We start from the raw sequence: 27,127 nt of genomic DNA, 5'->3' as shown, positions 1-27,127 counted from the left end.
CTGCTCCTGATTAAGTGCTTCTAACTAGTCTAATGATTGGATAAATAAAAGGAAGAGGCTCAGGGTTGACTTCATTGTTGCCTGCCCCAATGCAAAGCCAAAGATTTTCACGGATTGGGTCTGACATTTTCCAATTCATTGTTCTTTGTGTTATTCCTCACAGAGACAACAAACCCCTTCATGAACCTGATGGGTGAGGGACTAAGGGTTTTTTGGTTTGTTTTTATGTTTGCTGTTTTTTTATGATATTTGTTAAGCTCTTACTATGTCCAGGCCCTGTACTAAACCCTGGGGTAGATACAAGGCTAACCAGGTTTCCACAGTCCATGTCTCACATGAGGCTCACAGTATTAATCCTCATTTTGCAGATGAGGTAACTGAGGCACAGAGAAATTGAGTGACTTGCCCAGGGTTATACAGTAGTCATATGGCAGAGCTGTGATTAGAACCCAGGTCCTCCTGACTCCTGAACCCATGCTCTATCCACTAGGTCACGCGGCTTCTTGGTTGTTCGATTATTAACATTACCTTTTCTTTTAATTAAAAACAACTCCACAGATCGAAGCCACTGTCCCTGCAGATGCCTCCATCTCCAAAACTGCCTTGTACTCCAGGATTGGTACCTCAGAGCCAGAAAAAAAAACAGGGTTTCTTTACCAGCAGACAGATTTAAATTCTGCACTACAGATCGCCAGAGCAGAGGTATTCATTTGGGATGGAGGGGGAAGAGTGTGAATCCACTTTCAAAAGCCCAGTAAAAGGTTTGGTGACTTTCGTCATTGATCAGAGACATCATAAAATGCAAACCTGTAGTTAGAGTCTCTCCCCTAAAAATACTCTCACTGAAATTGCTGTTAGCTCTCAATTGTTCCTGAGAAAGACACTGGTAACACAGTAACACGTAGGCCCTAGCTAGACAAATATCTCATCCAGGGGATTGCTTGGCTCTGGACTTGTTGTTTTGAATGCTAACTACTTTTCTTCTCTCCTGACCTATCAGATTGTAACGAAAGAAAGAGAAGTCTCAGAATGGAAAGACAAATATGAAGAAAGTAGAGGAGAAGTGATGGAAATGAGGTTAGTTGCTAGACCGTGGTCCCTTTGAAAGTTTCCATATGAAGCCTAATGTAAATATAGTGAAATAATGCAGGACTGGTGTTTTCTTGGTCTCCTCCCAGTGGGGGTTCTGCACTGGCTAAATCTCAGCCAGCTGGCAGGGCAATTTACTAGTCTGGGAGCCACTAATGGGACATGGAACTGTCATGGAAGCCCAATTCTAAGGCAAATTGCCCCAGCAGGATTGGGGCCAGTCTGGGCACAGTTCCTTTCATGGGAATTGAGTAGTTACAGACTACACCCATGGTTCATATGGTTTTGGTGGATGGAGAGGGGAGATAAAGATGAAGGACTCCAGATGAATCTGAACTAACATTGGAACTGTTGAAAGGGTACCATTCTGTGAGGTATTTCCATGAGAAAGTTCCTTTCAAAAATACATACCTAGTCCTATGCCTGTTCAGCCAATGAGTTAATGATGCTGTAAATTCCTAGTGTTCTTTTCTTTACCTCTTCACTTTCTCAACTAAAGGTGGTGTCTTAGCAATATTCCTTGTTATTTTAAAAACTGGAGATAAGTGATGCAAATACTAATTGTGAAAGTGAAAAATCCTGGGTCGAGGTTTTTAATGCACTTTAATGTCAAACTGTGTTTCTCTCAGTAGTATTTCCCACATGGATCTTCTTGTGTTTGAACCTTTGATACACTGGTGAAATTGAACTTCAGTCCACCCCCCTGTAATTTTAAAAAGAAACATTTCCAAATCTCAGTCATCTGAGATAATAATTATTATTATTAGAAAAAGTAATAATAATAATAATCATGACATTTGTTAAATGCTTTCTATGAACCAAACTGTGCTAACCACAGGGTAGATACAAAATAATCAATTCAGACACAGTCCCTGTCCCTCATGAGGTTCACAAGCTAATCAGGAGGAAGAACAAATATTTAATTCAAATTTTTACAGGCAAGGAGAGTGAGGTCAAGAAAAACTAAGCAGCTTGGCCAAGGTCACACAGCAGGCAAGCAGTGGAGCTGTGATTAGAGCCCAGGTCTACTGATTCCCAATCCTGTGCTCTTTCCACTGGACCAATGGGTACAGGGATCTGAGCATTTGGATGATCTTGTTTTTCTTAAAATAGTTTTCAGAACTTGAAATCAAGACAGAGGAAGAAATGAGTTTCAATTAATTTACAGGAAAGGCTTTAGCTCATATTAACCTATTTTCAAAGAAAAAATAGTGTGTTTGATGAAAATGTAGTCTGAGAGTATTATTTCCAAAGCGTTGGATCACAGAATTACTGTCTTTTGTGGGCTCAGATTTTGGTAACCAGATAAAGTATTGAATTTCATTATATGATTGGTTTATGTTCTACCTGAAAGTGGACTTGGTTGGTGACTTTTTGGCTGAAAATTATAGTAATGAAGAATGGGCATTGCTATTCCATGTACCATACACTCAATTTTGTTTCCATTCTGTTATAGGAAGATAGTTGCAGAGTATGAGAAGACCATCGCTCAAATGATAGGTAGGTCTTTTCCTGTGATGTTCTACACCCTGACCTGTAAATGATCTTTGGAAATATATTTTATTTGGCATTAGAGGTATGAAACCTCTCTGCTCCCTCCAACCTTTCACTGATACACCAAACCTCTATCTTAGAAAAAACTGCTTAACAAATATTTGCTAGGACTATTAGACATAGCTCTAGGACATGCTAGGACACGAGGTCCTTAAAATATATCACATCCAGTTCTGCCCCCCCAGGATTGCAGTTACAATCAATATAAAAATTGGTCAATTAGGGTTAGGCAAGTAGGCCCCCGAGAGCACTGCTCATAGTTGCTTTGGCCATTCTCAAACCAATCAATCCATCAATCAGTCATATTTATTGAGCACTCACTCTGTGCATTTATTTATTTATTTATTTATAAGAATAATAAGTACAAATCTGAATATTTATTTGTATTAATGTCTGTCTCCCCCTCTAGACTCTAAGCTACTTTCAATCATATTTATTGAGCACTTACTATGTTCAGAGTGCTTACTATGTACTGTACTATACTAAGCCCTGAAGAGACTACAGTATAACAGAGTTGGTAGAAACATTCCCTGCCCCCAAGTTTCACATTAATGTCTGTTTCCCCTTCTAGACTGTAAACTCATTATGGGCATTCATTCATTCAGTTGTATTTATTGAGCACTTACTGTGTACAGAGCACTGTCCTAAGCATTTGAGCACTGTATGAAGGGCAGGGAACAGATCTGCTAATTCTGTTGTATTGTACTCTCCCAAGCATTTAGTACAGTGCTCTGAACATAGTAAGTGCTCAATAAATACGATTGATTGAAAAGAGCTTAGAGTCTAGAGGGGGAGACAGATGTTGATATAAATAAGTTATGGATGTGTACATAAGTGCTATGAGGCTAGAGTTAGGGTAGACAAAGGATACAAATTAGTACAGAAATCTTAGGCACAGACATTTAAAGGGAGAGAAAGAGGAGGAAAGAAAAAATTTACATTGCCTTGATTATACAGTTTTCCTTAAATCCATCAAAATCCATAAATACATAGGCAGACTTGCACAAATTAAATGGAGCTCAATAATTCACAGCTTTCTTTGGTCTGACTATGTAAATTCACCAGGGTGGGATTAAGCACTGGATCAATAGAGGCTTCTTCTTTGGGTCTACATTTCCTTGATCCCCTGGTGGACAGTTGCTAGCTTGCCCCTGGATTGCACCTGAGTAGCTCAAACCAAGCACCTCAAGTTCCTTTCCATTGATCCCTTTTCTGCTCAATTACCTCCTGAACCTTCTATCAATCAATGGTAATAGCAATAATAATTGTGGTATTTGTTAAGCACTTACTCTGTGCCAGGTACTGTACTAAGCACTTGAGTGGTCACAAGCAAATCAGGTTGGACACAATCTCTAACCCACACAGGACTTACAGTCTTAATCCTATTTGACAGATGAGGCAACTGAGGCACAGAGAAGTGAAGTGACTTGCCCAAGGTCACACAGCAGACAGTGGTAGATCTGGGATTAGAACACAGGTCCTTCTGAATCCCAGGCCCATGCCTTATCCACTAGGCAATACTGTTAAATTCAGGGCACACTGTACTATAAGCTTGGAAGAAAACAGTATAACAGGTTGGTAGACATGCTCCCTGCCCACAAAGAGTTTCTAGAGAGGGAAACATCCAGTAATATAAGTAATTTCTAATATATAATTAATAGATTTGTACATAATTGCTTTAGGGTTGAGGGTGGGGCAAATTTCAAGTGCCCAAAGGTCACAAATCCAAATATATGTTAGCTATGCCATGCATTTTCCCCTTACACTGGAAGTTTTAAAAATGTATCGATGTTTTGTAAGCTTATAGATGGAATACTGCAGTTTGCAAAGATGTCCGTGCTTTTCTGCAATATATGTTGTTGCGATGATTTTTTTCTGCTTTCCTAACAACTTCCCTGATTTTTCTATTTTGCTTCCATTTTTGTTGCTTCTTGCTATTTGCTTGCAAAACACAAAGGCAAGCCGGGTAAGTAACGCTTCTCACCCAATTTGACTCTGCATATTGCAGCCTTTATCCCTCTTTTCAGTTTGTTTTCTTTGCTTTTATTCTTTGTATTTGCTGCAACTCACCTTTAATCCTGTTTCTGAAGAAATAAGTAAGACAACTGTTTGGTGGTATGTTTTGACTGTTCGTCCTCTAGTATAAATTGCAGGGCTGAATCCTTTTGCTTAAAATGGAGTTTTATTTCAATAAAGAGAAGGATTTGAATCACCAATTCCCTCTGTACTCCAACTCTGTGTGGCAATCTGTTTGGGAGGGAAGAAGGAGAAGAATTGACCCAGGGACTGAGATGGGAGCAAAATGGTTTGGTCCGAGGGATACCCAATAAAGTTCATTTGTTGTTTAATGTACAAAGAGAAATGCTGTTTAAAGTTGGATTCAGAAAACAATTGAGGTCATATGTATGTATATGCTCCAAAGAGTGACTCTTCAGGGGCCCGAGGAGAAAGAATGTAAAACTCTCTTGCCAGCAACAGTTGCATATAGTCTTTATCCTTTGGACCCAGTGAAAGTTTTTTCATATGAACAGATCCCAAGTCTTTTCTGGTATTGTTACATATATTTAATATATATATATATATATATATATATATCCAGGAGTGGACATTCAAATGAGTCCAGTAAAATGGGAATAATAATAATAGTATTAATATTGGTATTTGTTAAGCGCTTACTATGTGCTAAGCACTGTTCTAAGCACTGGGGTAGATACAACATCATCAGGTTGTCCCACGTGGGGCTCGTAGTCTTAATCCCCATTTTTCAGATGAGGGAACTGAGGCACAGAGAAGTGACTTGCCCAAAGTCACATAGCTGACATGTGAGGGAGCTGGGATTAGAACCCATGACCTCCGACTCCCAAACCCGGGCTCTTACCACTAAGTCACGCCACATGGGGCCAACCCCATGGCTCAATTTGAACCTCTTTTAGCATTACCCCTTTTCCCAGCTCAAGTGGTAACCATTTCCCATTTTGTTTTCATTAGGGCAGAGTAGAATAAGAATAAATATTGGAGTACAGGGGCAGAAAAGAATGACTTTGACTTCCTATCCTCCATTTGTATGGGCAGAGGGGTTGGTGGGATTATCCCAGAGGAGCAGACTGGACTTTGACCAGCCTCTCTTTTCCCAAACTAAGCCAGGCTAGGGAGGAAGGTTGCGAGAAGGTTGGTACTAGTGGAACCTGGCTTATTTGGCTAGTTTTCTGACTTCGATCCCTACTAGAAATAGCCAATCACAGCTCAAAAATTGGAACCCCACATTGCTGGTCATAGAGAAACCTTGCCCCAATACTCTCCTCAGGTCATGGATGTTCAGTCCCACCCAGAAGGTGGTGTTCCCCCATTATCCAAGGAGGCCTGGGAGTCATGTGATTAGACCTGGGCTAGGAATTATGTTCACTGGCTACACATCAGAAGCAGCTACATGGAGTTCTCATCGCAGTAATACAGGAGAGGAGGAGAATGTCTTTTCTTTTTCATTCACTGCCTTCCCCTGGAAAAAGAAAGAGCCTCTGTCCTACACCATATCTGGGCACACATTGTTTCATCCAAAAGAACCTTTTTAAGACAGCACAAAGCAGCATACGTTTGGGTAGCAAGTGATTCATTCCGGGGCTTATAGCTTTATCACTAATTTTCCACTTTGATATGCTTCTTAATAATAGTCTTGCAATTTTCTGATACAGAGGATGAACAAAGAGAGAAGTCTGTCTCCCATCACACTGTCCAACAGTTGATCGTAGAGAAGGAGCAAGCCTTAGCCGACCTGAATTCGGTGGAGAAATCCTTGGCAGATCTCTTCAGGAGATATGAGAAGATGAAAGAAGTTCTTGAGGGGTTTCGAAAGGTGTGTGGATCCCCCATTCTCCATCTCAACCTGAGACAGTATTACCGTGAAACATTTCTAAACCAAGATCCAACTTCTCTGCTGATTTTATCAATATTGTTGGTCCCTTGATTGTCCCTTGATTTATTGAAAGGTTACTGACTGCAGGGGCCTCCACTAGATAAAACTGGAATTAAATATTTGCTAGTCTCAGTTTGTTGATTTTATCAGCCTGCTGCTTGTCAAGGCTATATAGTTTGTAATTAGCAGGTGCTGTAATTCACAGTAAATGAATTCAGCCCTAATTACTCTCTGATAGACCCTCTATCTGGTAGACTATCAAGGAAGCCATGCAGCCTTAGGAGTAGCACAGAGAGGTCTAAAGGCATCAATGAATCAGTCCATTCATGGCATTTGTTGAGCCCCTACTATAATTGCTAGGCATTGTATTAAGCCCTCAGAAGAATACAACAGTAGCAAAACATGCGTTCCCTGCTCTCGGGAATAATTAAAATTTAATGGAAGAAATGGACAAAAATTATTTTCAGAGAGGGAAACTGGAGGAAGAATAAGTCTTAAGTGGGAAGCTATACAAATACATCAGGCTGAAACAGCTTAATAAGTAACTGAAGAAGGAACAGATAAATATATGAATACCATGTTAATAAATGAAAATATACATATGAGCAAAAATGCTTAGGATCAGATGAAAATATACAGGTACTGAAAGTGTGTGTTGCTCTGATGCCATCAGATGTCATGAATTAATGAGGGAAGGCTTCGTGTAGGAGGTGGGAGTTTTAGAAAAGCTGTAAAGATGAGGATGTCTGTGGCTTGGTGGATTTGGATGTGAAAAGAGTTCCAGGCCACGATAAGAGTGTGAAACAAGGCTTGGAGATGAGAGATAGAAAAGCGAGGTACAATTAAGTGAGCTTGTGGTAAAGAATGAAGAGTATGAGCTGGGAAATAATGGGTGAAGAGAGCCGATAGATAAAATGGAGAGAGTTATTGGATAGACTTAAAGCCAATGGTAAAGAGTTTCTGCTTGACGCAGAAATATGGGCTATCTTCAGAGATTTTTGAGGAGTGGAGAGATGTGTATTGAATGCTAATACCAGAAAATGATCTGTGCAGCGGAATAGAGATGTACTGAAGTGGAGAGAGCCTGAAGGTAGGGAGACCAGGGAGGAGGCTGGTGCAGAAGTCTAATTATGACATGACCAGAACTTAGACCAGGGTGGTAGCTATTTGGGAGGACAGGAAGGGACCCTTCCAGGAGATGATTGCTCACAAAGTCAGCTTTCAAGGACTTAGGTTATCATAAATCTACTATTTTCTGTGGCAGAATGAAGAAGTGCTGAAGAAATGTGCCCAAGAATATTTGTCCCGTGTGAAGAAGGAAGAGCAAAGATACCAGGCACTCAAAATCCATGCTGAGGAAAAACTGGACAGGTAATTCCTCCTCATTTCTATTTTTAAAGTTGCCAGTCAGGCATACAGTCAGGAGTGAGAGGACTTTATATATGTGCAGGAATGAAACATTTAGAGTATCAAATGAAATATTTTCACAGGGCAGGTGCTTTTCTTAAAAAGCAAACATGAAAAATCTCCAGCAATGCTACTATATTAAATCAGCTGCAAATCTATTCATAAGAGCAGAAAAAACTCCAAGAAAAGCTATGAAAGTTATAACATTGTGCTACTAGTAAGGGGTTGAGAATCCTAAACAACTTTTGTTAAAGTATCCTGAGGCCAATAAATATCTGAAACTTTTTGCCCAGCTCATGGAAGGAACTGTCTTTAGAAAATGTTTTATTAGATTTTTTCATGTATTCCTAATCTTTGTCTATTGTGTTTGTACATCATTATGGGTTTGGGATTAGAAACATGCAAATTGCAGAGTTGATAGCATTTTATTGTATCAGAAAGTAATACTTTCAATAGAAATTTAATTTTCATTTATATATCTTACTCTGAGCAAATACTCTAGGGTCTTTTGAAATCCCAGATCTTGTAAGACGTTCTTTGGATTGTTAACTGTGGTAGTCTATTGTTCATTTAAAATGATTAAGAATTAGCAGAGTGCTGGCATTATAGTAGTGAACCCATGACTGCCAAGTGATTAAAAGCATTAATAGTACAATCTATCATTATATAAAAATGGGGTCAACATTCACTTTGCTTGTGCATAGGAGTGTTGTTTTCAGTAGTCACAGTAACCACATTCCATTTATGATCTTGGTCTTTCCCAGAGACAAGGACTGAGAATTGAGTGATAGTCTGCCACATGTTTGTGGGGAGATTCTTGAACTGAAGTTTTGAGGGCATGATAATAATAATAATGTTGGTATTTGTTAAGCGCTTACTCTGTGCAGAGCACTGTTCTAAGCGCTGGGGTAGACATAGGGGAATCAGGTTGTCCCACATGGGGCTCACAGTCTTAATCCCCATTTTACAGATGAGGTAACTGAGGCCCAGAGAAGTGAAGTGACTTGCCCACAGTCACACAGCTGACAAGTGGCAGACTGGGATTCGAACTCATGACCTCTGACTCCAAAGCCCGTGCTTTTTCCACTGAGCCACGCTACTTCTCTAACTGCTGCTGCACGCTGCTGCATGATTGACATGAGAAGCAGTGTTGCCTAATGGAAAGAGCATGGGCCTATGAGCCAGAACACCTGGGTTCTAATCCCGGTTCCACCATTTGACTGCTCTGTGAACTTGAGCAAATCACTTAATTTCTCTGTTTCTCAATGATCTTATCTGTAAAATGGGGATTAAGACTGTGAGGCCCACAGGGGACATGGATTATATCCAACCTGATAGCTTGTATATCAGAGCTTGGTAAATCCCCCAGTAATTCCTAATCCTGTCAGTTTCGCCCATGCTAAAATCCACTTTTTTATCTCCATCCAAACTACTACCACATTAATAATAATAATGATGATAATAATGATAGTGTTTGTTCAGCATTTACTATGTGCCAAGCACGGTTCTAAGCACTGGGATAGATACAAGGTAATCAGGTTGTTCCATGTGGGGCTCTCAATCTTAATTCCCTTTTTACAGATGAGGTAACTGAGGCTCAGAGAAGTTAAGTGACTTGCCTAAAGTCACACAGTTGACAAGTGGCAGAGTCGGGATTAGAACCCACAACCGTTAGACCATTACACCAACCACTTGTCCTATCCCATTTTGTTTCCTGTATCAGCCTTCTTGCTGACCTTCCTACTTCCTATCTCCCCCCACTCCAGTCCATACTTCACTCTGCTGCCTGGATCATTTTTTCTACAAAAATATTCAGGCCATGTTTCCCCATTCCTCAAGTACCTCCGGTGGTTGCCCATCCACCTCTGCATCACAAAGAAACTACTTACCATTGGCTTTAAAACACTCAATCACCTTTGCCCCCTCCTACCTCATCTGCTACTCTTGTACACTTCATTCCTCTAGTGATAACCTTCTCACCATACTTCAATCTCATCTATCTCACTCCTGACCTCTCGCCCACATCTGGCCTGTGGCCTTAAATACCCTCCCTCTTCATATCCCCCTCTTGTCCCTCATCCCAGTCCTCCCTGACTCTCTCCTCTTCTGGTTCTCCTCATCTCTCTGTCCATTCATTCTCAGTCTCCGTTGGGGTCTCCTTCTCTACCTCCCTCTAATTGTGGGGGTCCCTCAAAGTTCAGGTCTGTGTCCCTTCTATTCTCCATCTACACCCTCTCCCTTGGAGAACTCATTCACTCCCACGGCTTCAACTATCACCTCTGTGCTGAGTCCTGCTCTCTCTTGCTGTCTGCAGTCTCGCATTTCCTCTTGCCTTCAAGACATCTCTACTTGGATGTCCTCCCATCACATCAAGCTTACCATGGCCAAAACAGAACTTCTTTTTTTCACATCCAAACCCTGTCCTCCCCCTGACCTTCCCATCACTGTAGGTGGCACCATCATCCTTCCATAACCCGTAACCTTGGCTTTATCCTTGACTCCTCTCTGTCATTCATCCCACATATCCAATTCATCACTAAATCCTGTCGGTCCCATTTTTACATCGCTAAAATCCATCCTTTGCTCTCCATCTAAATTGCTACCACATTAATACAATCACTCATCCTATCCCGCCTGGATTACTGCATCAGCTTCTTCGCTGACCTCCCAGCCTCCAGTCTCTCCCCACTCCCCCCATGTTGTCTGTCTCTCCCATTTAGACTGTGAGCCCATTGTTGGGCAGGAATTATCTCTATTGCCGCATTGTACATTCCAAGTGCTTAGTACAGTGCTGTGCACACAGTAAACCCTCAATAAATACGATTGAATGAATGAATGAATACTTCACTCTGCTCCCTGGATCATTTTTCTACAGAAATATTCAAGACATGTCACTCCACTCTTCAGAGAACTCCAGTGGGTGCCCATTCACCTCCACATCAAAGAAAAACTCCTCACCATTGGCTTTAAAGTACACCACCTTGCCCCATCCTACCTCACCTTCCTCGATTAGACTGTAAGCCCGTCAAATGGCAGGGACTGTCTCTATCTGTTGCCAACTTGTTCATTCCAAGTGCTTAGTACAGTGCTCTGCATATAGTAAGCGCTCAATAAATACTATTGAATGAATACTCTCCTTCTACAACCCAGCCCACACACATTGCTCCTCTAATGCTAACTTTCTCAGTATGCCTCGATCTTGCCTATATCATTCATTTCATTCATTCATTCAATAGTATCTATTGAGCGCTCACTATGTGCAAAGCACTGAACTAAGTACTTGGAATGTACAATTCGGCAACAGATAGAGACAATCCCTGCCCAATGACGGGCTTACAGTCTAATCGGGGGCGGGGGAGAGAGACAGACAAAAACAATAAAACATAATCACGATAAATAGATTCAAGGGGATGAACACTTCATTAACAAAATAAATAGGGTAATAAAAATATACAAATGAGCACAGTGCTGAGGGGAGGGGAGGGAGAGGGGGAGGAGCAGAGGGAAAGGGGACTTAGCTGAGGGGAGGTGAAGGGGGAGGGAGCAGAGGGAGGAGGGGGAGCAGAGAGAGCAGAGGGAGCAGAGGGAAAAGGGGAAGCTCAGTCTAGGAAGGCCTCTTGGAGGTGGTGAGCTCTCAGTAGGGCTTTGAAGAGGGGAAGAGAGTTAGTTTGGTGGAGGTGAGGAGGGAGGACATTCCAGGACAGCGGTAGTACGTGGGCCAGAGGTCGACAGCGGGATAGGTGTGACCGGGGGACGGTGAGGAGGTGAGCGGCAGAGGAATGGAGCGTGCGGGGTGGGCAGTAGAAAGAGAGAAGGGAGGTGAGGTAGGAGGGGGCAAGGTGATGGAGAGCCTTGAAGCCCAGCCCCTTGCCCATGTCCTGCCTCTGGCCTGGAATGCCTTCCCCCCTCAAATCTGACAGAGTCTCCCACCCCCTCAAAGGATTATTGAAGGCACATCTCCTCCAAGAGGCCTTCCCAGACTAAACACCCATTTCCCTTTCTCTCACTACTTTCTGCATCACCGTGACTTGTTCCCTTTGTTCTTCCTCCCTCCCAGCCCCACAGCACTTATATACATATTTGTTGCCAAATTGTACATTCCAAGCACTTAGTACAGTGCTCTGCACATAGTAAGTGCTCAATAAATGCTATTGAATGAATATTTGTAATGTATTTATTTGTACTGGTGTCTGTATCCCCCCTTCTAGACTGTAAGCTCACTGTGGGCAGGAAATGCATCTGTTTATTGTTATATTGAACTCTCCCAAGAGCTTAGTACAATCCTCTGCTCACAGTAAGCGCTTAATAAATGTAATTGAATGAATGAATGGATATCCAAGAAACAATTTCTCTCCCCAACTTCAAAGCTTCATTGAAGACAAATCTCCTCCAAGAGGCATTTCCTGACTAAGCTCTCCTTTCCCCTTTTCCAACTCCCTTTGGTGACACCCTGACTTTCTCCCTTTATTCTTCCCCCTGCCAGCCCCACAGCACTTAGGTACAGATCTTTAATTTTTTTATTTATATTACTCCCTGTCTTCCTCTCTAGACTTGTTGTGGACAGAGAATGTCTGTTTTATTGTCATATTATACTCTCCCAAACACTTAGTACAGTACATAGTAAGCAGGCAATAAATATGATTGACCGACTGACCGACTGACTAGTAAAGTGTCTGGCACATAGTAAGAGCTTAACAAATGCCACTGTCCCCTCAATCAGTCGATAGTATTTATTGAACACTTACTCTGTGCAGAGAACTGTATTACAGGTTTGGATAATACAAGTGTCAATAGACATGATCCCAACCCTTATGTAGTTTTCAATCTAGTGAAAGAGATAAACACTAAAATGGCAGGTCTGGGAAACAATAGAGTGTGAAGATATGTGCATAAATGCAGCAAGACACCTGGGTGTGAGGGATAGTAAGAACCCAAGGGTAAGGTGAAAGGGCTGAATGGACAGGAAGGGGAGAGTCCCATGCACCTTCCTTCTTACTCCCCCATTTACCCCTCTCACACACACTTTGTTTGTTGTGTTTTTCCTTGTGTTTTTCCAGAGCCAATGCTGAAATTGCACAAGTCAGAGGAAAGGCACAGCAGGAACAGGCTGCATACCAGGCCAGCCTCCGCAAAGAGCAACTCAAAGTAGATGCTCTAGAAAGAACACTGGAACAGAAGGTAACCCACCCATCATGTCAAATAATAGAAAGAGGTTAGGGAAAGTCTGTTGTCCAAGTCAGTTGCAGCGGTCTATGGAATTGTCCTTTGGAGAAAGTCCATAGTGTTGATGTGGGAATGTGTCTGTTTATTGTTATATTGTATTCTCCCAAGGGCTTAATACAGTGCTTTGCACACAGTAAGTGCTCAATAAATATGAATAAATGAATGATTGAAATAGTGTAGCTCATTGATGCTCCAAGGTTCTGTTCTAAGTTGCTGCTTTTCTCCTCTGGAAGACTGACAAAAGTTAGAAATACCATTTAGGATTCAGCTAAGTACAAACTCTATATTTCCTGAATTCCAACTAAGGTCAGGTTTATACTAAAGAAACAGACATGGGATTCACCCTAAGAGGATCTATCTTAATGTCCCCCCCAATAATGAAGCAGCGTGGCCCTGTAGAAGGAGCATGGGCTTGGGAGTCAGAGGATCTGGGTTCTTGAGTGACCTTGGCCAAGTCATTTAACTTCTCTGTGCCTCAGTTACTTTATCTATAAAATGGGGATTAAGACTGTGACTACGGACTATGTCTGACCTGAATATCTTGTATCTATGAGACGTAGTAACTGGCACATAGTAAGCGCATAACAAATACCATTTTAAAAAAAATGATCTGGATTAGGTCAGCATATATAAGATTTCTGTTTCTTAGATGGGCTAATGAATAGCTCACAGATGCTAAAGATTAATTTTAGACATTTGAGACAAATGAATAATTTCAAGAACCAGAAGTCTACTTGACCAGATGAATTCCCTAAAGCCATGTCTTTCCAAGAATATAATTTTTTTTTCCTTTGCTTGGTTTGCAGAATAAAGAAATAGAAGAACTTACCAAGATTTGTGATGAACTGATTGCCAAAATGGGAAAAAGCTAACTTTTAATCAAATTTCTTGACTTCACTGTTGAGTGCAATATGACCATTAGCACACTTATGTCCATTCATTTCTATGGACAGGTTCTCTTTTCACTTTTTCGTATGCACTACTGTATTTTCTTTTTAAACAAAGTTGATTTAATTGTATGCAGTAATAAGGAGACTATCAAAATTTCTTGCTATTGTTTGCATTTTCTTAGTATAAATTCATAGCAAGTTGATCTCAAGTTCCTGTATCAGGGAGATTGTCAAATTCTCTACTAAAATGACAAATTGCTGATCCTAACCTTGCCCTTTAAACATGAGTTCCCATGATGGTTGTTTTGGGGATTTAATATAAACATGTATTACTGCACGGGGACTCTTGCCTTAAGGAGTGTAAACTTGACCTGCATTTGCTGATTTGTAAGAAAAAAAAAAAATGCATGTCTCAAATCAAATTCTCTATTGTAAATAAAGTTTTTTTCGTTGAAACTTGGAAATCAGTGTGGCCATACTTATTTTGTGGGAATCTGGGGAGTTTTGGTGTTTTTAAATAACAGACTGGGACTTGAAGAAGTTACATCTTTTATTTACCCCACAGTCATTTCCCTTTCCCCTCTGATGGGTATACTTGATGAATAAAACTTTTTTGATAGATTTTTATCAAAAACCATTTTTTTGGTGACAAAAACATGGTCCACAGTACACTCATTTCTCCCCAAATCTTGGGGTTCCTGTGGAAACCCCAAATTTGAGGAAAATTTGCATTATACTAGACAAAGTTTAACCAGTTTAACCAGTGCTGTTGACATGTGCATCATAGTTTCTTCCAACATCACATCATGTTCTATCCAGATGGATGCATGATGTAGGAAAAACATTCCCGAATTCTCTATAATATGCAGTAAAAATACACTGTATGATAAAAAAGCAGCATGGCTTATTGGAAAGAGCAAAGGCCTGAGTGTTAGAGGACCTGGGTTCTAATCCCAGCTCTGCCACTGGTCTGCTGTGCGATTTAGGGCAAGTCACTTAATTTCTCTGTGTCTCAGTTTCCTCATCTGTAAAAGGGGAATTCGCTCTTACTCCTTCCTTCTCAGAATGTGAACCCTGCAAAGTACAGGTCCTGTGTACAACCTGATTATCTTGTATCTACCCCAGAGTTTCATACATTGCTTGGCACATAGTAAGTGCTTAGTAAGTATCCTTCTTAAAAAGTTCATCTAATGAGCAAGAGGTTCAGGAAGCCATTTTCTATTCCCTTTATAAAGGACTAGGAAAGGCCTTCCCAGTGGCCTGTTGGGAACCTCCATTTAGCCATCTGTGAGATTAAGTAGTCAGGTGTTTGCCACTACTACCCTTCTTTTATCCTAGCAAAGGGAAGCAGATCAGGGAGCAAGAAGGCAAATACAAATATAAAAATACAACTAAGAATGTCAGCCAGAAATGGTTGGTCATGAGACTCAACTCAGCCATGATTTTCACTTTTGCCCTTTCCTCTCCATCCAAACCACTACCTTGTTTGTCACTCATCATATCCCAACTGGATTACTGCATCAGCATACTTTCTGATCTCCCAACTTCCTGTCTCTCCCCACTTCAGTCTATACTTTACTCGGCTGCCCAGATTATCTTCCTACAAAGCACTCTAGGCATGTCACCCTCCTGCTCAAAAATCTCCAGTGGTTGCCTATCAATCTTCGTATCAAGCAAAAGCTCCTCACTCTTGGCTTCAAAGCTCTCCATCACCTTACCCCCTCTTACTTCACCTCCTTTCACTCCTTCTACAGCTCAACCCGCACACTCTGCTCCTCTGCTGCTAACCTCCTCACCTTGCCTTGTTCTCACATGTTCCGCCGTCGACCCCTGACCCACATCCTACCTCTAGCCTGGGAATGCCCTCCCTTCTCATATCCACCAAACTAGCACACTTCCCCCCTTCAAAGCCCACTGAAAGCTCACCTCCTCCAGGAGGCCTTCCCAGACTGAGCCCCCCATTTCCTCTGCTCCTCCTCCCCTCCCCATTGCCCCTATTCCCTCCCTCTGTTCTACCCTGCTCCTCACCCCACAGCACTTGTGTATATTTGTACATATTTATTACTCTTATTTTATTAATGATGTGTATACATCTATAATTCTATTTATTTTGATGATATTGATGCCTGTCTACTTGTTTTGTTATGTTTTGCTGTCTGTCTCCCCCCTTCTATACTGTGAGCCCATTGTTGGGTAGGGATTTGTCTCTATTGCCTAATTGTACTTTCCAAGCGCTTAATACAGTGCTCTGCACACAGTATGCGCTCAATAAATATGATTGAATAAATGAATGAATGAATGAATACTTGGGACATGCTTGATCCCAAATCAGACCTCTTTCCTCCCTCTGGGACAGGTTATTTGCCCCTGTGATGCCTAGAATGGCAAGCCACCCTTCTCTAATGGTGGCTTTCTGTTGGCAAATAAAGTTAGGAAGCTTAGCAAATACCAGAAAGTCCATGATGGTGTCAACTTAGCCCAGACTGATTGTCAGAAAAACACACCCAATAGAAAGAAGCTTCTTTGGCTGCATTGTCTGACTCATTTCCTCAACTTGTTTTGCACAAACAAGTTGTCTTATGCAGGCAAGTCATCTCCCACACATAGCAACGCCATGAAAGCCCCATCTACATCTGCAATCGTTCTGGTGTTGGATCCATAGATTTTTCTTGGTAAAAATACAGAAGTCGTTCTGTATTACTTCCTCCTTCCACGCAGTAAGCAAACGAGTTGCACATCTCTAAACACTCCTCAGTAGAAGATTTAGGACATAAAACTCATAAGTATGTGTCCTTTAACAACAGCAAGCCATTTCCCTTCCTTTCTGGATCTCCATAATGAGGGCAGCCTGCTTGTTGATTCTTCTCTGCTCTCTCTGCATCATAAAAAGAAAATATAGGTATTTTGTTCTCTAAACTATTGCTTTATTCTCCAGGCTCGGAGGTGTCAGCCACTCTGCCAGTAGTTTTCTGGCCCAGCTCAACTCTTGTTTTAGACTGCGATAAAAATATCCTCTTGCTCATTTAACTGGAATGCTATCAAGTAGTATTTTAAAGAGACCGATTGCAAGGGAAAGATCTGAATGGATTTTACTGTTTGATTACTGATTTCATGCATGTCCTCTGAAGAACTTAGGGGCGCCATCTATAGTCCTACAAATTCTCACTGAGAAGTCAAAGAGGACATTTGCTACTCCTAACTTTTATAATGCTAAATTATAATTACTTGGTGAAGACAGGCAAGAGATCTAGTTTGCTGATGCTGAGATTTATTACACAATTTAATGAAGCTGATTAGAAGTTAGATCTCTGCTGCACATCTTTTTATGGTATTTGTTAAGTGCTTACTCTTTGCCAGACTTTGTACTAAGTACTGGGTAGATACAAGGTTAGAAACAGTCCCTGTCCCACATAGGGCTGACAGTCTAACTCCCCATTTTAGATGAGGTAGTTGAGAAGTTAAAATGCCCAAGGTCACACAGCAGACAAGTAGCAGAACCTGGGAGATTTATTACACAATTTAATACAGCTGATTAGAGTTTCAGATCTCTCTGCTGCTCATTTTTTATGGTATTTGTTAAGCTCTTTCCACTAGGCCATGTTACTTCTCAATATTTGAATAGATAATAACAATAAAAAACAATAGCATTAATAATAATATTTGTTATATCAGGTTGGACACAGTATCTCTCTCTTAAAGGGCTCACAGTCTGAATAGGAATTGAATCTCCATTTTAGAGATGAGGAAACTGAGGCCCAGAGAAAGTTAAATAATCTTACCCGGGATCACATATTAGGCAATAGAGAAGCAGCATAACCTAGGGGAAAGGGCCCGTGCCTGGGAGTCAAAGGACCTGGGTTCTAATCTTGGCTCTGTCACTTGTCAGCTGTGTGACTTGGGAAAATCACTTTAACTTTTCTATGTCTCAGTTACCTCACCTGTAAAATGGAGATTAAGACTGAAAGCCCTGTATGGGATAAGGACTATGTTCAACCTGATTATCTTGTATCTTAGAGCACTTTGTATAGTGCCTGGCAGGTGGTAAGCATTTAACCAATACCATGAAAAAAATTGGTGAAATGTAATGAGAACTCAGATCCTCTGACTCCTAGGCCCATGTTCTTTCCACTAGGCAACACTGCTTTTCATGCAATGGCAGAGGAAAAGAGGCGTAATGGCCATCTCAGTACTTGAATCCAGATGGTACTGATAATTATTACTGTTATTAATAATGATGATAATAATAATAATAATGTATTTGTTAAGAGCTTTCTAAGTGCCAGGTGCTATTCTAAGCACTGAGATAGACACAAGGTAATCAAGTTGGAGACAGTCCCTGTCCCACACGGGTCTTACAGTTTTAATCCCCATTTTACAGATGAGGTAACTGAGGCATGGAGAAGAAAAGTGACTTGCCCAAGGTCACACAGCAGACAAGTAGCAGAGCTTTGATTACAATCCACGTCTTCTGACTCCAAAGCCCAGGCTCTTACCACTAGGCCATGCACGGTTACTGTGGGATCATCTAGTCAAGTCTTCTCTAAGTATCTATCTGGACTTTAGCAGGCCAACCAACATCAGAAAACAAAAACACCATTCATCCAGCCAACATATAAAATCACCCTCCTCTCTAGAACCCACCTCCAGATTTGATTCTGAGAAAGAAAACACTGTTGTACTTGGCAGTGTGGCTTAGTGTAAAGAGCACAATCTTGGGAGTCAGAGGATGTGGGTTCTAATCCCAGATCCACCACTTGTCAGCTGTGTGATCTTGGGCAAGTTATTTAACTTCTCTGTGCCTCAATTACCTCATCTGTAAAATGGGGATTAAAAGTGTGAGCCCACATGGGACAGCTTGATTACCCTGTATCTATCGCAGCACTTGGAACAGTGCTTGGCACATAGTAAGTGCTTAACAAATACCATAATAATAATAATTATTATTATTGGCAGAATCACCAACTCCTTAAACTGACTAAATTCCATGAGATTTCTAAGTGGAATGGCACTATGATATTAGGGGAAATATGGACTGAATGGTTTTGTAGAAAAACGAGCAGCAGCAGAGTGACGACTTCAGAGTTAAGTAGGGAGAGACAGGATGCAGGGAGGTCAGCAAGGAAGCTGATGCAGTAATCAAGGTGAGCCAGGATAAATGCTTGGATTAGTGTGGGAGCAGTTTGGATGGAGAGGAAAGGGCAGATTTTAGCCATGTTGTGAAGGTTAGACTGACAGGTTTTGGTGGCCAGTTGAATATGTGGGTTGAATGAAAGAGATGAGTCAGTGAGGATATGGGCCAGCATCTCACTACCTGAAGGAGGTACTGGAAAATGGTTCAGCATCTTACCACCTGGGAGGAGAACCCTGGCCATCTAGGTCATTACCCTAGCCCCTAAAGGAGGGTCTTGTGAAATTACTCAGGACCCTAGCATCTAGGAGGTGAACTCTGGGACCTTGGTCGTTATTCTAGCAGCTATGGGAAGGGTCAACTGCATAGAATGCATGGTAAGATCCCAAATCAGTAATCAGCAACCCGACAAATGTAGGGTGGAACCTGGAATTTGGGTCATCTCTGTGACATGGAGGGGGAGAGCCCCAGGACTGGAGTCAATATCCCAGTATCTACAGGGTGGTTCCCAGGATTTGGGTCAGCACCACAGCACTGGGGAAAACTCTGAAAAATAGATCTGCATCCCAGTTTCTAAGTTGATGCTCTGTGATTCTTGGTAATATTCTAGATGAGGGATTTATCATTGTGCTTTCTTGGAATGGTTTATTTTCTAGCTGCCTATTGACCTCTACCAGAGCCTTTGAGTGTTCTTTCTTCTGGTTCTGCCTTACTATCATTATTATTATTATGTGCCATCAAGTCTTTTCAAATTAATAGTGACTCCATGGATATATTTTCTCTAGAAAGTCCTGTCCTCTGCCATAATCCACAACCTATTTAACAGTTCTTTTATTATCATTGTTATGGTCTCTATCCATCTAGCTGCTGGTCTGCCTCTTCCACATTTTCCCTGGATTTTTCCTAGCATTAGTGTTTTCTCCAGAGAATTAGTCCTCCTGATAATGTGTTCAAAATAGGCTAATCTAAGTCGAGTTATTTGGCCTTCCAAAGACCACTGTAGCTTAATTTGCTCCCAAATCCATTTGTTTGCTTTTCAGGAAGTCCATGGTATTCACAAAGGCCTTCTCCAATGCCATACTTCAAAAGAATAGTTGTTCTTTCTAGCCTGTTTTGTCCAGCTTTCAGATCTATACGATATCACTGGAAACACCATAGAATTGACAATTTGTATTTTTGTGCCAATTGTTACAACAGCACATTTCATGACTTTTTCCAGGCTCTCCTAGCAAATCATACTAGATGATAATTAAGGTGAGGTTCAGGATTGTGGATGGAGGAGTATGAGAGTTTAGGTTTATAGTTTGGGTTAGTGTTAGTTTTAAGATTAGGTTTAAAATTAAGATTAGGTTAGGGTTAAAATTAGCTTTATTATTTAGTTTAGGATTTAGACTATTGTTGGGGTCTGAGTTGGATTTAGGCATAGAATTAGGGTTAGGTAATTATTCTAGTTTCTATTTTTCAGTGCATATTCTAATCTAGGGTTCTATCTAATAGTAATGATGCCATTTGTTAAGCGCTTACCATGTGTGAAGCACTGTTCTAAGCTTTGGGCACAGTTCTAATTCTACCTCCTGCTCATCTAAGGATTAATGTCATAGAAACTCTACCAGGGATTTGGGGATTCATTCCTCAGGATTTTGCCTGTGCCTAGTCTCTTTTTCCATTCTTATCAATGGCCGTAGGTAATTATTCTGCATTAGGTATTTACCTTTGTTAGTAAGGAGTAATGTTAGGGATAGATTTTAGGGTAATGGTTTTTTTTTGGAGTTGGGGTCAAGGTTGGAATTGGGTTGGGTTATGTTAATTAGTCATTCATTCATTCATTCAAATGTATTTTTGAGTGCTTACTGTGTGCAGAGCAATGTACTAAGCACTTGGAAAGTACAATTCAGCAACAAAGACAAACCCTGCCCATAATGGGCTCACAGTCTAGAAGGGCGGAGGCAGACATCAAAACAGGTAAACAGGCATCAATAGCATCAATATAAATAAATACAATTATAGATATATATATATATACACATCAAAACAAGTAAACAGGCATTAATATAAATCAATATAGTTATAGATATGTACATATATACACAAGTACTGTTGGGTGGAGGAGTAGAGCAAGGGAGCAAGTCAGGATGATGGAAAGAAGGAGGAGCTGAGAAAAAGGGGGGCTTATTCTAGGAAGACCTTCTGGAGGAGGTGAGCCTTCAGTAGGGCTTTGAAGGAGGAAAGTGGGATTGTTTGGTGGATTTGAGGAAGGAGGGCATTCCAGGCCAGAGGTAGAACATGGGCCATGGGTCAACAGCAGGATAGGTGAGAACGAGGCATAGTGAGAAGGTTAGCACCAGAAAAGCAGAGTGTGCAGGCTGGGATGTAGAAGGAGAGAAGGGAGGTGAGGTAAGAGGGGGCTAGGTGATGGAGAGATTGGAACCAGTGGAGATTTTTGAGGAGGGGTAAAATGCTCAGAGCAATTCTGCAGAAAGATAATCCAGGCAGCGGAGTGAGGTACAGACTGAAGCTAGGAGAGACAGGAGGATGGAAGATCAGAAAGGAAGCTGATGCAGTAGTCCAGTTGGGATATTATGAGAGATTGTACCAGCAAGTTTGGGTGGAGAGGAAAGGGTGATCTTGGTGATGTTGTGAAGGTGAGACTGGCAGGCTTTGGTGATGGATTAGATATATGGGGTGAATGAGAGAGCGGAGTCAAGGATGACACCAAGGTTGTGGGCCTGTGAGACAAGAAGGGTGGTAGTGCAGTCCACAGTGATGGGAAAGTCAGGGAGAGGACAGGGTTTGGGAGAGAAGATAAGGAGCTCAGTCTTGGACATGTTGAGCTTTAGGTGGCAGGAGGACATCCAGGAGGAGATGTCCTGAAGGCAGGAGGAGATGCGAGCCTGGAGGGAGGGAGAGAGAACAGGGGAAGAGAGATAGATTTCGGTATCATGTTGAGAGGTTGATGGATGAAGATTTAGATTAGTTTTAGGGTTAGTTTTTTAATTAGGATTAAGTTTTGGTTTATGTAAACCTAGGATTAAGGTGAGATTATTGTCAGAGCATTTTAGAGAATACAAAGTCAGAAATCTCTTAAATAGTTTAAGGTAGATCCTTGTGGTGGAACCCAAGGTCGAGTCCATACCTAGAACCAGTATCTAGAAATACAAAGTTGACAAGGCAAAAATAGAACAATCTGGTGGACAATTCTATTCAAGGTCACAGACATAACCCTTAGAATTGACAGAATACACTGTTGGAGCACTAAATTAAAAATCTCCTATAAATCCTAAAATAGAACCTTTGTCTGAGTCCAATTTAGAAACTGTATCAGCAACTTGGGAAACAGTGTGGCTTAGTGGATAGAGCACAGGCCTGGGGGTCAGAGGACCTAGGTTACAATCTAAGCTCCACCACTTGCCTGCTGTGTGACCTTGGGCAAGTCACTTACCTTCTCTAAACCTCAGTTTTCTCAACTGTAAAGTGGGGATGAAATGCCTGTTTTCTCTCCTATTTAGACTGTGAGCTAAATGTGGGACAGAGACTATGTCTGACATGATTAACTTTTATCTATTCCAGCACTTAGTACAGTGTTTGACACATAGTTAGGTCCTCTCAGCTGGGGCTGAGGCATGAGGTAGGGTTGAGAAGGGCCTAGGGTTTGGGCTGGAGCTAGGACTGGAAGTGGGACTGGAGTTGAAGCTTGGCCCAGAACTGAAGCTGGGGCTGGTTCTGGACCTGATAGCTGGGAGAGAATAGTTCTCCCAGGTCTGTATGCCCAGTGGGTCACTCCATGCTGCAGCATGAACCTTGGAAGGAGGAGCTGCTGCTCGATGTGGCAGCAGCTGGGCTGCTGAGCTGAAGAGGGAGAGGAGTCCATGGAAAACAGCAGCACCATCACACTAATAATAATATCTGTAGTATTTGTTATGAGATTACTATGGGTCAGAAATGGTCCTTGTTCCATATGGGGCTCACAGTCTAAGTGGGAGGGTGAATATGTATTGAATCCCAATTTTACTGAGGAAACTGAGGCACAGAGAAGTTAAGTGACGTGCCCAACATCACACAGCAAGAAATTGGCAAAGCTGAGATTAGTACCAAATCATCTGACTCCTAGGCCCGTGCTCTTTACACTTAGGCCATGCTGCTTCTTGTGTGTGGTTTGTGTGTATTGGTTGGGAAGGGAGCATAGCTCTCACTCAATCAATAGAAAACTGGATAGAATGATGGACAGCTGAACACAGGTCATTTGTCCTTTCTGGACCCAAGCCTGGACAGGCAACCGGATTGGCACATCCCCTCCAAGAAGCCTTCCCTGACTAAGCCCTCCTCACTTCTTCTCCCATTCCCTTCTGTGCCTCCCTGACTTGCTCCTTCATTCATCCTCCCTCCCATCCCCACAGCACATATATATTTCTTTATTCAACTATTTGTTTATTTATTTATTCATTCATTCATTCATTCAATAGTATTTATTGAGCACTTACTATGTGCAGAGCACTGTACTAAGCGCTTGGAATGTACAATTCGGCAACAGATAGAGAAAATCCCTGCCCAATGACGGGCTTACAGTCTAATCGGGGAGACAGACGGACAAAAAACAAGTCAACTTAATCACAATAAATAGAATCAAAGGGATGTACACCTCATTAACAAAATAAATAGGGTAATAAAAATATATACAAATGAGCACAGTGCTGAGGGGAGGGGAAGGGAGAGGGGGAGGAGCAGAGGGATGGGGGAAAGAGGGCCTAGCTGAAGGGAGGTGAAGGGGGAGCAGAGAGGGAGCAGAGGGAAAAAGGGAAGCTCAGTCTGGGAAGGCCTCTTGGAGGAGGTGAGCTCTCAGTAGGGCTTTGAAGAGAGGAAGAGAGTTAGTTTGGCGGAGGTGAGGAGAGAGGGTATTCCAAGACAGCAGTAGGACTTGGCCAAAGGTCGACGGTGGGATAAGTGTGAACGGGGGATAGTGAGGAGGTGAGTGGCAGAGGAGCGGAGCGTGCGGGGTGGGCAGTTGAAAGAAAGAAGGGAGGAGAGGTAGGAAGGGGCAAGGTGATGGAGAGCCTTGAAGCCCAGACTGAGAAGCTTTTGTTTTGTGTGGAGGTTGATAGGCAACCACTGAAGACTTTTGAAGAGGGGAATGACATTCCCAGAGCGTTTCTGCAGGAAGATGATCCGGGCAGCAGAATGAAGAATAGACTGCAGTCGGGAGAGACAGGAGGAAGGGAGATCAGAGAGAAGGCTGACACAATAATGCAGCCAGGAAATTATGAGAGCCTGTCGCCGTTTGGATGGAGAGGAAAGGACGGATCTTGGCGATATTGTAAAGGTGAGACAGGCAGGCATTGGTGACGGATTGGATGTGTGGGGTAAATGAGAGAGCTGAGTCAAGGATGACACCAAGGTTGCGGGCTTGAGAGACGGGAAGGATGATCATACCATCCACAGTGACAGGGAAGTCAGGAAGAGGTTAGGGATTGGGAGGGAAGATAAGGAGCTCAGTTTTGGACATGTTGAGTTTTAGGTGGCGTGCAGACATCCAGGTGGAGATGTCCTGGAGGCAGGAGGAGATACGAGCCTGAAGGGAGGGGGGAGAGAACAGGGGAGGAGATTTATATTATTGTCTGTCTCCCTCTCTAGACTGCAAGCTCATTGTGGGCAGGAATGTGTCCGTTTGTTGTTATATTGTACTCTCTCAAGTGCTTAGTACAGTGATTTGCACACAGTAAATGCTCAATAAATAAAATTGAATTGAATTGAGCTGGCGCTGAAGCCGAGGCTGGATGTGGGGCTGGAGTTGGGGTTGGGAATGGAGCTCTGGCTGAGGTTGTGCATGGGGATGGGGCTGAGGCTGTGGCTTGGGATGGGGCTGAGGTTGGAGCTGGAACTGGGACTGGAGCTGAGGCTGGATATGAGGCTGGGATTGAGGCTAGGAATGGAGCTGAAGCTGTTGCTGGGGATGGGGTTGAGGCTGTGGCTTGGGCTGGGCCTGAGATTGGGGCTGGGGCTGGATTTGGGGCAGAAGCTGAAGATATGTCTGAGACTGGATCTGGGGCTGGGGTTGGGGATGGGATTTGTGCTTGTGCTGGAGCCGAGGGTGGAGCTGGGGCTGAGGTTGGATTTTCAGTTGAAGCAGGCGTTGGGGCTGGGGTCGGGGTTAGGGCTGAAACTCGAGATGTCCTGAAGTTGGGATTGCAACTCAGGCCGGGGCTGAACGTGGAACTGGAGGCCTGCATCTGGGGCGGAGGCTGGAGAAGGGACTGCATCTGGAGCTGAGGCTGGACTGGTGCTGAAAGTAGAGTGGGGGTATGGCCTGAGCTAGGGCTGAGGTAGGAGCTGAGGCTGATAATAGACCTGGGGCTTAGGCTGGAACTTGGTCTGGGACAGGGGCAGGGGCTGGGACTGGGGCGAAAGCTGGGGCTGGAGTTGGGACTGAGACAGTAGCTGGTCTGAAACAAGAGCTCAGTTGGGGCTAAAGCTGGAACTAAGGCTGAGGCTAGGCCAGGGACCATGTTGTCTAGGGCCCTCTGATACTTCCAACTACATATGTCCAAAACAGTCCTTCTTCTCTTCCAGTTCGAACCCTGTCCCAGCACCTACTTTTTTATTGGTCTCTCTGTTTTTTCTTCTACTGTTATTTCTTCATAAGCACTTGCTATGTGTCAGGTACTGTCCTAGGTGCTGGGGTAATTCAAGATAATCTGGTTGGACACACCCCTTACCTCAAGGGACTCAGTCTTCACCCTTCCTTTAGCAGATGAGGTACCTGAGGGCCCGATAATTCATTCATTTATTCTTTCATTCTTTCATTCACTCATTCATTCATTCATTCATTCATTCAATCGCATTGATTGAGTGCTCACTGTATGTAAAGCAGTGTCCTCAGAGCTTGGGAGAGTATTCTATAACAATAAATGGAAACAATCCCTGCCCACAGTGAGCTCACAGTATAGAGGCGGAGACAGAGGTTAATGTACCCAAATAGATGAAGAAAGAAAGAAAAAAATGAATCAAAAAGTCAATTGCAGAGAGGCGACTTGCCCACAGGGTGACATAGTCAAGAGCAGGAATTACAGCTCTCTCCACCAGATCCAGCTGCTTTCTTTTCGCATCATTGTAGATTGTCCGACTTTTCTTCCTGTCTTACAAGTCTGAATTTTGGTATTGTGTTTGACTCAATCAATCGATGGATTGGTCGATCAATCGTGTTCATTGAGTGCATTCTGTGTGTTGAGCACTGTATTCGGCTTTTGCAAGGTGCAGGATTACAACCCAACAATAAAGGAGACACATTCCTTGGCCTCAACGAGCTTTCAGTCTCCACTGGGGGACAGACACCAAAAGGAATCAATTCATTTTGGCTATGGACTGAAATGCCAGGGGGCTGGGGGTTGCGGGGCCTCACCGCTGTGAAAAGCCGCCCTTTGCCAGGTTGAATATCAGCTACCCGCGTCTTCTGCCAGTCCCCCATCAGCAACAAGACAGGTCGTGGGGCTACGACGGGGGTGGGAGTTAGGGAGGCTGAGGTGACTGCTGTCCAAAGAAAGCATAAGACTTCTATTCCCAGAGGTCTTGTATTTGTATATTGTAAATTTGTATATATTACAAATTTATATGTGTACAAATATTGTATATTTGTATATATTATTTATTACCGTATTTATTTTACTAATGATGTGTATATCTCCATGATTCTATTTATCTTGATGTTGTTGTTTTGTTTTGTTCTGTTTAGCTTCGCTGTCTGTCTCCCCCTTCTCGACTATGAGCCCGTTATTGGACAGGGATTGTCTCTATATGTTGCTGAACTGTACATTCCAAGCGCTTAGTCCAGTGCTCTGAACCTAGTAAGCGCTCAATAAATACTACTGAATGACATGAATGAATGAATGAAAGGTCTTTGGGCCTCGAGCCTCCACAGAACCCTCCCGACAGGGTCTG

The 27,127-nt window shown here is 42.5% G+C and overlaps 1 protein-coding gene across 7 annotated transcripts in view; it reads left to right on the top strand.

Moving 5' to 3' along the window:
- The window catches only part of LOC100084468 (transforming acidic coiled-coil-containing protein 2), a 298,341-nt gene extending 283,804 nt beyond the window's left edge, over positions 1–14,537 (top strand). For all 7 annotated transcript variants that reach the window (XM_029080506.2, XM_029080510.2, XM_029080508.2 and 4 more), the window contains 7 exons: positions 559–702; positions 1,001–1,077; positions 2,546–2,589; positions 6,333–6,493; positions 7,818–7,924; positions 13,018–13,138; positions 13,990–14,537. In XM_029080506.2, the coding sequence (XP_028936339.1) occupies positions 559–702; positions 1,001–1,077; positions 2,546–2,589; positions 6,333–6,493; positions 7,818–7,924; positions 13,018–13,138; positions 13,990–14,055 (720 nt within the window). In that variant the 3' untranslated portion in view covers positions 14,056–14,537. The remainder of the gene's footprint in view (positions 1–558; positions 703–1,000; positions 1,078–2,545; positions 2,590–6,332; positions 6,494–7,817; positions 7,925–13,017; positions 13,139–13,989) is intronic.
- Positions 14,538–27,127: the final 12,590 nt, after the last annotated feature.

This window comes from Ornithorhynchus anatinus, chromosome 16, assembly GCF_004115215.2.
Source record: "Ornithorhynchus anatinus isolate Pmale09 chromosome 16, mOrnAna1.pri.v4, whole genome shotgun sequence".
Taxonomy (NCBI): domain Eukaryota; kingdom Metazoa; phylum Chordata; class Mammalia; order Monotremata; family Ornithorhynchidae; genus Ornithorhynchus; species Ornithorhynchus anatinus.
The sequence above is the reverse complement of the archived record's forward strand: the minus strand, read 5'-3'. Positions and strand labels throughout refer to the sequence as shown.